This window comes from Anomaloglossus baeobatrachus, chromosome 11, assembly GCF_048569485.1.
Source record: "Anomaloglossus baeobatrachus isolate aAnoBae1 chromosome 11, aAnoBae1.hap1, whole genome shotgun sequence".
NCBI classification, from domain to species: Eukaryota; Metazoa; Chordata; class Amphibia; order Anura; family Aromobatidae; genus Anomaloglossus; species Anomaloglossus baeobatrachus.
The window spans coordinates 34957846-34970323 of record NC_134363.1 but is presented as its reverse complement, the minus strand read 5'-3'; the positions used below and the strand labels follow the sequence as shown (position 1 = coordinate 34970323).

Here is a 12478-nt window from a genome sequence, read left to right as displayed (position 1 = left end):
TCTGTTTCTATGGCGATGGCTGTGCACAACATGGGGGGGGGGGGGGGACGGAGCAAAGACGAGCCGTCTGGACAGCAGGAGCAATCTTGTATGTGTATCGGAGGCATGCAGACCGCTGTACACAGCGAGGATCTCGCCACCGCGCTATAGAAGATGCTTTATGGAGCGGCTCACACCTGCCTGCAGCATCAACAACTGCACAATCGCCGAGGGTGGGAGACAATGCACGTGGGCGACGCCGGAGAGACGACATCAATCTGCAATGCTGACAGCATCGTGACTCATCCATCCACGAATGCTGTGGACACACGAGCTGTGCAGCCCCCCCCCCCAAAAAAAAAAAAAAAAAAACTCCGGGGTGGCGAGTAGCATCAGATTCTGCACCGCACAAGGGTGTAGAACAGTATAAAACAAAGCGGTTTATATGCAAATGCTCAAAGCCGCCTTTAAAAAGTATATTTTGGACTGTAAAAAATAAATCATAAAATAGTTTTTTTCTTCTTAAATGCATGTATTTAGGGCCAAGTATAATTTTTGCAATTGGATTTCATTAAAAATTTTGCACCATTTGCTTCTGTGTTTTCCCATCTATTGCTGGCTGCAGAATGAGGCAACTGAGAATCCATCAGCGAGCGAGCTCAGATGGAAAACTGAGATTCTTAAGTCTCATTTGGTAGCCCGCGTATAGACTACTGAACTTGACTAGGCTTATACGAGACCCACAGCTGGATGAGGCAACTGAGCAGCTGTCAGCGAGCTCACTGATGGGAAAGTATGAAATTCTTAAGCCTCATTCAGTAGGCCCACGTATAGACCACTAAACTGAACTTGACTAGGCTTATATGAGACCCACAGCTGAATGAGGTAACCGAGCATCTGTTAGTGAGCTCGCTCTGAAGGGAAAGTGAAATTTTTAAGCCTTATTTCAGTAGTTCTGCGTATAGACCACTGACCTGAACTTGACTAGGCTTATACGAGACCAACAGCTGAATTAGGCGCTGTCTTTCAGAGTAATGCAGATACTGTCTATGCCACTTTCTATGCTACCCTCCCTTGAGAAAGTCCAACGCAGGACGAAACGTGCGTCGGGTAGCAGGCAGGCGAATTCCACGGACTCTACACATAGGTAATGCACACTTAAACTCATCTCTTATACCATGTATATCAATTACAGCACCTATACTTCTGAGCACTATGCACTTTATTTTTGATGGCTGTTTAAGGAAATATTTATGGGAAGTATTTTAATTGGGGTTTTTTTTCTAGGTTATAAAATATTAAAATAATTTCATTTTTGTATTCTCTTACCCATTTATAGTAGTCCCCCTGGCATTTATATTTGCACATACTGCCTTTTGAATTTCCCTGTCTACAAATTAAATATTTTCGCTCCTCCATTGTTTTTAATTGTTTGTGTCTATTTTTTAAATATTTATATATTTAAATAAAAGAAATTAATATATATATAAATATATATATATATATATAAATATGAATATATAAATATATATATATATATATATATATATTTATATATATTCTGGGGTGTATTGACTCATATGGGCAGGTTTATACACAATTTATTTGTCCGTGGGGGTCTTTTTGAGATAACTATTATATTTATCAAGCACCTTTGAGGGATTTTTTTGATTATATAATTATATGAGACCCACAGGTGAATGAGGTAACTGAGCAGCTGTCAGCGAGCTCGCTCTGACTGGAAAGTGTGAAATTCATAAGCTTCATTCAGTAGGCCCGCATATAGACTACTGAACTGAACTTAACTAGGCTTATACAAGACCAACGGCTGAATTAGGCGCTGTCTTTCGGAGTAATGCAGATACTGTATATGCCACTTTCTATTCTACCCTCCCTTGAGAAAGTCCAACGCAGGACGAAACGCGCGTCGGGCAGCAGGCAGGAGAATTCCATGCAGATATATGGCCACAAATATAAAGTTAAACAACTTCATGGTTATAATAAAATATTATAAAGACATAAAAACAGTCAGTAAGAGCTCACTGACCGATTCTCAGTTAACTCATTCGTCATTCTAGAGAGAAACAAAGCCTGTAATACCCAAAAATGTGTAAACTTTTAATGGAATCCAATTGCAAAATTGATTTTTTTTTCCCTATGGCCATGAACTAAACCTATACAACCTTTCTTCTGGTAGGCACAGCAAAAAAAATCCACATCTAAAACAATCGAGTAATGTAAAGGGAGCGCCACAATCCACCAGTAAAGGTTAATAACTAGAGGGTTTAATTAAAATAGGAATTTCTACAGCGCTTCATACAGAGATGACAATTACTGCAGACTTCTGACAGCCGCCACTTGTCCCTGTGGCTACGGTGGACCCCCCGAAGCCCACGGACCCGGCGACACGCCACAGTCTCATAAGGTCCCGATCTGAATGTTCCCCAAATGAATATTCTCCACCTGCAGAGTCTCAAACTGAATGTCCTGTACACTTATGGTGCTGCCCTCGGGGAAGATTTCCACCGTCTCGATGATGGGAATGGTTTCTACAGTCTCTAGTATGGCGACCGTGCTGGAGAGGTCGTTGGCGTGGCTCTCGTGGGCCGGCGGGGGTATCGCTTGCTCCCGGTGTAGCTTCCGATGTTTCCACAAGTTGGAGAAGGAGCGGTACGCCCGGCCGCAGTCGGTGCAGGTGTGAGGCCGCTCCCCGGTGTGGATGTGTTTATGCTCGGAGAGGCGGACGGCGATGGTGAAGGCTTTGCCGCACACGTCGCACTTAAAGGGCTTCTCCCCGGTGTGCAGACGCATGTGGTCTTTCAGGTGCGTGGACTGTCGGAAGGCTTTGTTGCACACCGGGCAGGGGTACGGCCGCTCGCCGGTGTGGATCCGGAGGTGAACTTGTAAGGAGGTTTCGGTGCTGAAGATTTTGTGGCAGTCGAGACACTCCAATTTTTTGGTGCCCGATTTCTGTCTGCTGTGCGGAGACGCCGGCTGTTTACCTTTCCCCGCGCACCCGTGGCCGGCTTTGGTGCCCGCGTGCTGAGAGGCGACGTGGGCGTTCAGTCGGGCGTCAGAGTTGACCTTCTTGCCACAAACGGGGCACTCCAGCTTCTCCCCGGCTCCGCTGCCCGCTCGATTGCAGCGATGGTTTTTTAATCTCTGCGCGCTGGGGTAGTTGGTGCCGCAGTCGGCGCAGCGGGACGGCTCGTCGCCTTTATGTCCGAGCTGGTGTACTTCCAGCAGCCTTTTGAGCAAGAAGGAAAGGCCGCAGTCTTGGCACTTGTACGGATACTCTCCGGTGTGATGGTACTGATGCATGAGCAGACGGTACGGGCGGTGGAAGTTGACCCCGCACTCCGAGCACTTGTAAGGATACGCCTTGCTGTGGACGAAAAGATGTGTCTGGAGCGTGGACGACTGGCTGAAGGCTTTGCCGCACACCTGGCACTTGTGGGGCTTTTCCCCCGTGTGGGTGAGCTTGTGCCGGAGCAGGTTGGCTTGGGAGTTGAAGGACTTGCTGCACTCCGTGCACGAATACGGCCGCTCCCCGGTGTGCGTCAGCATGTGGTTTTGTAAGTGCGACCGTTTTTTGAAGGTCTTGCAACAATTCGGGCACTTGTGTCTCCTCTCAAGCGAATGCACAAAGTGCTGATGCCGTAATAGCTGCGGAAGCGAAGGGAACTCTTTGCCGCAATAGCAGACGAAACCTTCGGCGGGACCCGGGACGGTGTAACTCTTCTTCTCCTCCGCCGCTGGCGGAGGCGCCGGCTCTCGGGGTTTGTTGTTATGTTGCCGCCGGTGATACAGGAACTTTGTCATGTTGACAAACATCAGCCCGCATTCGCAGGAGTAGAGCGGGTCGGAGAGGTGGGTTTTGCGGTGATTTAACAAGATGGTTTCGCTGGCGAAACCGAGGCCGCAATCCACGCAGAGGTAATGGGACTCTCCCTGATGCGATTGGAGGTGTTCGTCCAACTCCGGGGACGTGGGGAACACTTTGCTGCACAAGGGACAATTAAAGGGACAAGTCTGATGTAATAACTGATGAGCCTCGAATTCGGTGACGCTCTTAAAATTCATTCCACACGAGGAGCAGCACAAAGGAGCCTCCTCCTCCGCCGCCGGCTTCTCCCCTTCAGAAGGAAGCGAGGCACCGCCGTTCTCTGCAGCGGGAGCCTCTTTCCACTCCTCGGCCTCGGAGGGCTGTTGCGGCTCCTCGGGTTGTCCGCCGCCTTCCTGTCCTTGGAAATGCATAGCCTGATGGTCCAGGAACTCTTCGGGCGTTTGGAAGAGCTGCGTGCACTCGGAACACTTATAAAACAAGACCTCTACGGCGCAGTCCTCCCCGACGCCCTCGCTCTTCTTGTAGGAATGCTCCAGGTCCACCAGCACCTGCGCGGTAGAGGATGGGGTCGGGACGTGGAAGTGTTGCTGTCCTGCCACGAGATGGACCTCGCCGGGAGCGGAGGGGTTACACATGAGCTGCAGCGTATCCTCCAGCACGTGCTCTTCTGCCTGCAGCACCACCTTGGCCTGCGCCGCCTCCTGGTGCTCCATGTGCGTGTACCGATGGGCCATCCACACGTCCTGGCTGTTGAACAGGGCTTTGCACTCCTGGCACTCGTAGTGGATCTCCCCGCGGGACGGTCGCTTGGTTTTCGGGCTCTCGGGCTTGGATGTATTCAGTAAGCGCAGATGCAGTTCCTGGTGGGCGAGCAGGTCCCCGGGAGTCAGCAGCAGCTGCCCGCACTCCAGGCATTGATACTGGTTTTCCTGAGAGCCGAGCCCCACAACCTGGAACTGGGGCTCCGCTGCGGGGGTGGGGTGGCTCTGCTGGTGCAGGACAGCGTCCCCCAAATTGGGAAATTCCTCTCCGCATTCTGAGCACACGTAGCGGTGCTCTATGTACACCAACGTCTCCTCCGATTCCGTCATTTCAGCATCTCTGCGCGCCCAATCTTTTTAATGACCTGCCATGGAAAACAGAAGACAAGAGTAAGAGATCCGAGGCAGCGACGGCCGAGAGCCACAGCTCGCTGACAACTATTACTAAGCGGATCCGAAAGGAGGAAAGAAAAAAAAAAAAGACAAATGTGCAAATGTAGGAAAACGAGGCCAAACAAACTGCGCCCATCTCCGCAGCTTCCAGCCAAGAGACGAGATCAGGCAGGATTAAAGCTGGCACAAGTGGCAGAAGCGCTCGAGCGGGCAGAGGAGAGGCCCTGCTGTGCAGAGCTGTGCGCAGCAAATCCTGCCGCTCTCAGCGGGATCCAGCGTGTGTGGGAACAGTCTGATGGCAGCCGCGTGGACTGAAGAGAGCGACAGACAGGAGCTGACTGACTGTGCAGGAGGGGGAGGAGGCGAGCTGTGACATCACCTATTGTGAATAGTAGATCCTGTGTTATTTACTATATATAGAGGTGTTATCACTTATCAGTCATTGTATAGGTGGGGGAAGAGGTGGGCTGTGACATCATTACTGTATATAGGGGTGTTATCAGTCATTGTACAAGAGGGGGAGGAGGTGAGCTGTGACATCTATTGTGAATAGTAGATCCTGTTATTTACTATATAGGTGTTATCACTTATCAGTCATTGTACAAGAGGGGGAGGAGGTGAGCTGTGACATCACTACTGTATATAGGAGTGTTATCAAGAGGGAGGAGGTGAGCTGTGACATCACCTATTGTGAGTAGTAGATCCTGTGTTATATATATATATATATTATATATATATATATATATATATATAGATATATATATATATAGATATATATATATATATATATATATATATATATATATATATATGTATATAGAGGTCATTAGTCATTGTACAGAATGAGGTGGTGAGCTGTGACATAACACCTCTACATACAGTATTGATGTCACAGCTTACCTCCTCACCATTTTGTACAATCACTGATAACACCTCTACATACAGTAGTGATCAGTCATTGTACAAAATGGTGAGGCGGTAAGCTGTGACATCAATACTGTATATAGAGGTGTTAGTCACTGTACAAGATGGAGAGGAGGTGAGCTGTGACATCACCCATTGTGAATAGTAGTTCCTGTGTTATATATGTATATAGAGGTCAGTCAGTGTACAGAAGGGGGAGGTGAGCTATGACATCACTACTGTATATAGAGGTGTTATCAGTCATTGTTCAAGAGGGGGAGGAGGTGAGCTGTGATATCACCTTTTGTGAATGGTGGATCTTGGATTATTTACTGCATATAGAGACGTTACCAGTCATACAGGAGGAGGAGGTGAGCTGTGATATCATTTATTGTGAATAGTGGATCCTGTGTTATATATGTATATAGAGCTCAGTCATTGTACAGGAGAAGGTGAGCTGTGACATCACCTATTGCAAATGGTAAATCCTGTGTTATATACTGTATATGGAGGTGTTATCAGTTAGGAGGGGGAGAAGGTGAGCTGTGACATCACCTATTGTGAATGGTGGGTCTTGGGTTATCTACTGTATATAGGGGTGTCAGTATTCATTGAACAAGTGGGGGTGGATGTGAGCTGTGATCACTTATTGTGAATGGTGGATCCTGTTTTCTACTGTAAATAAGTGTCAGTCATACAGTAGGAGGTGAGCTGTGATATCCCCTATTGTAAATGGTGAAGCCTGTGTGATATACTGTATATAGGTGATATCCGTCATTGTACAGGAGGAAGGAAGGTGGTCAGTGAGCTTTGACATCACCTATTGTGAATGGTGGATCCCGTGTTCTCTACTGTATATGAAGGTGTTACTTGCACAGGAGGTGAGCTGTGATATCTCTATTGTGAATGGTGGATCCTGTTCTATTTATACTGTATATAGGAGGTATTATCTATCATTGCAGAGGAGGAGGTGAGCTGTGATATCACTTATTGTGAATAGTGGATCCTTTGTGGTCTATAATATATAGCGGTGTTATCAGTCATTGTACAGGAGGAGGAGGTGAGCTGTGACATCACCTTTTGTGAATGGTGCAATCCTGTGTTATCTGTTATCTACTGTATATAAAGGTGATATCAGTCATTGTAATACTGTGTGATGATAATGAGACTGCAGAGAATGGATGTCTACAGAACCAGACTGGTCAAATTATTATGTGGCTCCATAAATACAGTGAAAACAGCTACATTTCAGGGTTATTATTGGGAGACATTGTGACATGGGAAGAAAAGAAAATGTGTTGGTTATACATCTGTTTCCCTAAACTGCATCCACAGCTTGCTGTATTAGAGCTGCGGTGGTAGGCGCCCGTGGCTGCACCTGCAGAACTCCGGGCTGAAATTTAGGATTATATTAGAGAGTCAGTGTGAATCGATTTGCAGGACCCGGTCGATCCGTCAACTCAGGAATCTGTGGTCGTTGGATGAGAGCCCCAGGAACGGAGGCTCTTTAAATTAGCCGGCCTGGTGCAATATCACGTGTGCAACAAACCAGGCTGGCTAATCTAAAGAAGAGCCACGGATGCAGGGAGGCGATACTCAGGGCTCCCAAACAACGACCACGGATTATCACCATGGCCGACGGATGGCGTTCTGCACTTCGCTCCAACTCTGGGGTACAGGTCTCATGTCAATGAATGACATAGGGGGACTGTCCGGAACTGCTCAGCTCCCCATTGGAACGTGTTTTATTCATTCAGCGGAGAAGCCGCACAACAAACAGCTGGTCGATCAATAGGTTAAATCCATCACATACTCTGAAGTGTTTATTATTATTATCATGGATTTCACCTATTGATTAACCAGCTGTTTGTTGTGCGGCTTCTCCGCTGAAGAGTTTTCTGTCTGTCGCTGTTTTTAAGTGTTTTTTTTTTTTTATCTATTTGATGCATAAACATTAGTTTGTTTATTTTTGGCCTACGCTCAATTCTTTGTAGGTTTCATATTAAAAAGGTGGCAAACAACAACCACAAGGCGCGCCCTCTGGTGGACTGGTAGGATCTGCGCAGTGGGAAGAGTAAGTGCCACATGAGGAGGGAGGGCCCCGCAGCCAACGAGGAAGGAAAGGGAGATGGGGAGGGGGTCCCCGCAGCCAACGAAAAAGGAAAGGGAGGGGGTCCCCGCAGCCAACGAAAAAGGAAAGGGAGGGGGTCCCCGCGGCCAACGAAAAAGGAAAGGGAGGGGGTCCCCGCAGCCAACGAAAAAGGAAAGGGAGGGGGTCCCCGCAGCCAACGAAAAAGGAAAGGGAGGGGGTCCCCGCAGCCAACGAAAAAGGAAAGGGAGGGGGTCCCCGCAGCCAACGAAAAAGGAAAGGGAGGGGGTCCCCGCAGCCAACGAAAAAGGAAAGGGAGGGGGTCCCCGCAGCCAACGAAAAAGGAAAGGGAGGGGGTCCCCGCAGCCAACGAAAAAGGAAAGGGAGGGGGTCCCCGCAGCCAACGAAAAAGGAAAGGGAGGGGGTCCCCGCGGCCAACGAAAAAGGAAAGGGAGGGGGTCCCCGCGGCCAACGAAAAAGGAAAGGGAGGGGGTCCCCGCGGCCAACGAAAAAGGAAAGGGAGGGGGTCCCCGCGGCCAACGAAAAAGGAAAGGGAGGGGGTCCCCGCGGCCAACGAAAAAGGAAAGGGAGGGGGTCCCCGCGGCCAACGAAAAAGGAAAGGGAGGGGGTCCCCGCGGCCAACGAAAAAGGAAAGGGAGGGGGTCCCCGCGGCCAACGAAAAAGGAAAGGGAGGGGGTCCCCGCGGCCAACGAAAAAGGAAAGGGAGGGGGTCCCCGCGGCCAACGAAAAAGGAAAGGGAGGGGGTCCCCGCGGCCAACGAAAAAGGAAAGGGAGGGGGTCCCCGCGGCCAACGAAAAAGGAAAGGGAGGGGGTCCCCGCGGCCAACGAAAAAGGAAAGGGAGGGGGTCCCCGCGGCCAACGAAAAAGGAAAGGGAGGGGGTCCCCGCGGCCAACGAAAAAGGAAAGGGAGGGGGTCCCCGCGGCCAACGAAAAAGGAAAGGGAGGGGGTCCCCGCGGCCAACGAAAAAGGAAAGGGAGGGGGTCCCCGCGGCCAACGAAAAAGGAAAGGGAGGGGGTCCCCGCGGCCAACGAAAAAGGAAAGGGAGGGGGTCCCCGCGGCCAACGAAAAAGGAAAGGGAGGGGGTCCCCGCGGCCAACGAAAAAGGAAAGGGAGGGGGTCCCCGCGGCCAACGAAAAAGGAAAGGGAGGGGGTCCCCGCGGCCAACGAAAAAGGAAAGGGAGGGGGGCCCCGCGGCCAACGAAAAAGGAAAGGGAGGGGGGCCCCGCGGCCAACGAAAAAGGAAAGGGAGGGGGGCCCCGCGGCCAACGAAAAAGGAAAGGGAGGGGGGCCCCGCGGCCAACGAAAAAGGAAAGGGAGGGGGGCCCCGCGGCCAACGAAAAAGGAAAGGGAGGGGGGCCCCGCGGCCAACGAAAAAGGAAAGGGAGGGGGGCCCCGCGGCCAACGAAAAAGGAAAGGGAGGGGGGCCCCGCGGCCAACGAAAAAGGAAAGGGAGGGGGGCCCCGCAGCCAACGAAAAAGGAAAGGGAGGGGGGCCCCGCAGCCAACAAGGAAGGACGGGGATGGGGGGAGGCCCCGCAGCCAATGTGGAGAGGGGGGAAGCTTCAGGAGCCCTGCAGCACATCACAAAGACAGGCTTGGGGGTGGGGTTGGAGAAAAGAAAAAAAAAACAAAACATTTTCCCCATGCAGTTTAATAATTCAGGGGGATAAAACAAAAAAAACAAAAAAAAACAAATAGGATCTGTGTGAGACATAAAAACACCTCTTACCTGATAAAATACTGCACAAATCCCAGGAGCTCCGCTTCAGATGAACTCATAGGAGATCCCTAGAAAGTGAAGAAATATTAGAGACATGTACAGTATCAGTGATGGGACACAAGACCATTCCCACGAGTGGAGGGGGCCGGACCCCAGCACCCTAGGGGGTCAATCACACCCAAAACAGAAGGGAAGAAGCTCAATCCTAAACAGTGGATCAGCAGAGGCATCCATGTGCAAAGTCCGCTGATACAAGCATGCACATTTAACCCCTTCCCTCTTTGGGATCTAAATGTGATTCCATTATACTGGTGACCGACCTCATTTCTGCCCAGTGGATGGCGAGGGCACAGCTGTTGCACCCAATGTACTCTTACATCAATATAGCCTTGTATCCTGGGATCAGAGTTAGCTCTGATCACTGCTGTTTAACTCCCTAGATGCCGCAGTCAATAGAAACCACAGTACCTAGGCGGTTACACTAGACTGTGGGGGCCTCACCGTTCACCCCGTCAGCCCCCGTAACGCGACATTCAGCTGATAATAAGCAGTTTATTACATTTATACTGGAAAAAATAATAAAACAGCAACAAAACTAAAAATGGCTCCGCACTGTGACAGCAAAAGTAAAAAAAATATTTAATAAAAAGCACACACCGCAAAATCATCCCAATAACTGGTACGCGGAGCCCCGGCCTCACTACGGAAAGAGGAAAAAAACAAAAATAAAAACTTCCTGCGGTCCCAAAGAGACCAAAACATGCCCAGTGCTGAAGGAGTTAATAAACTTCAGCAACAAACAGCTTACAATACGCAGAGCATGCTGGGAAGTGTAGTTCAGCCTGAATCCTGCACTCATAGTGTCACGTGGCTGGCAGTGCATGCCGGGATTTGTAGTGCCAGCACAGAGAACCAGTAAACTCTAAATACTGACACGTACAACAACCGCTCCCACTCCCCCTTTCCCCACAGAGGCTGTCACCGCCTCACTCCACATGCAGCTAATTACCGGTACTGTGTCTTTAAATTATCAGCACTGCCTTTCCGCTGTACGACAACCACCGGGACGTCGGCGGGTCAGAGCCCGGTAGTCGGACACCACTTCCTCCACCAACCGCCCGGTTCCAGTGCCGCACAACTCTCACCTACACACCGTCAGCCCTCACCGCGCCGTTGTCAACACCTGCTAGCAAAGAAACAGCTCATTGGCTGCCGGGATTACACAGTCGACCAATCAGAAGGCAGGTTGTAAAACAGTGTTCTAATGAAGCAAATACAGGATGTGACGTAAAACGTGACGTATCCGTGCGCCGCCATATTGGTTATGGGCAAAATAAGCCCGAAAACTAAACGATTCTAATTTTTAAGCACTTTATATATATATATATATATATATATATATATATATATATATATATATATATATATATATATATATATATATATATAAAAATTTTTTTCTATTTATATATTTTTTTGTTTATATATAGACATTTCTTTTATATATATATATATATATATATATATATATATATACATACATATATATATACATACATACATATATATGCGTAGATATATATATTTATATTATATATATATAAATATATATATCTACGCATATATATGTATGTATGTATATATATATGTATGTATATATATATATATATATATATATATATATATATATATATATATAAAAGAAATGTCTATATATAAACAAAAAAATATATAAATAGAAAAAAAATTATATATATATATATATACTGTATACACACACACACACATGAGGGACTGCTGATAAGTCTTTGGCTTTGTGGTCTTTTTTGTTTCTATGGTAACAAATGAAACATTACATGAAAGCCTTATGTGTCTAATATATGTTTTCAAAATGTTGTGTTTGTTGCTTAGATCAACAGTGTTCTACGCACGCGGGAGATCAAAATGGCTAATGCGATATTCACAGCAACTGAGGGCAGAGGAGGGATAAAATTCTTGTTTCTGCGAGGAAAGTCCGTGAAGGATATTCATGGTGATATGTCGCAGGCATTGGTGGATCAGTGCCCTTCATATTCCACAGGTAAGAACTGGGTTACCAAATTTAAAACAGGCCACTTCAGCACCAATGAGGAACGTCCTGGACGAGCGAGAGCGGTTGTTCCGGAGATCGTCGATGCTGTGCACAACCTCATACTGGAGAATCCACGAATCTCAGCTAAAGCAATAGCAGACATCATGGGGATTTCCCGAGAACGTGCTTGTGTCATTATCCATGAATATGTGGACATGAGGAAGCTTCTGCAAAGTGAGTCCCCAAATGTTTGACAACAGATCAGAGAAGCAGCGAGTAACAACTTCCCGGTCCATTTGTGAGCATTTCCGGACTGATAAGAACTTCCTGGAGCGACCGGTCACTATGGACGAGACCAGAATTTATTTGTATGACCCTGAAAACAAGGAGCAATCAAAAGAGTGGAGGCACAGTGGTTCTCCTCATCCAAACAAGTTCAGGGTGCAAAAATCAGCCACTAAGGTGATAGCGTATGTGTTCTGGGATAAGGAGGGTGTGCTGCTAGTGGACTACCTTCAAAAGGGTTCCACCATCAATGCAAGGTGTTACATTGAACTTTTGGACCAATTAAAGGCAGCTCTGAAGGGCAAAAGGTGCAGCAAGCTGTCCAAAGGAATCTTGTTCCTGCAAGACAATGCTTCCGCTCACACTGCACAAGCGACCACAGCAACACTGGTAGAGCTGGGTTTCCAGC

The 12478-nt window shown here is 48.2% G+C and overlaps 1 protein-coding gene across 2 annotated transcripts; it reads right to left on the bottom strand.

Annotated features, from left to right (window-relative positions):
* Positions 1 to 2242: 2242 nt before the first annotated feature.
* Positions 2243 to 10918, bottom strand: LOC142256877 (zinc finger protein 574-like). Of its 2 annotated transcripts, none has more exons than XM_075328830.1 (3): positions 10859 to 10918; positions 9723 to 9781; positions 2243 to 4952 (listed from the first exon to the last, which is right to left on the bottom strand). In XM_075328830.1, the coding sequence occupies exon 3, from the start codon at positions 4915 to 4917 to the stop codon at positions 2398 to 2400; it is 2520 nt and encodes an 839-aa protein (XP_075184945.1). In that variant the 5' UTR covers positions 4918 to 4952; positions 9723 to 9781; positions 10859 to 10918; the 3' UTR covers positions 2243 to 2397. The 2 variants fall into 2 exon arrangements, with proteins under 2 accessions (XP_075184945.1, XP_075184944.1); XM_075328829.1 differs by having other exon boundaries at positions 10723 to 10911.
* Positions 10919 to 12478: the final 1560 nt, after the last annotated feature.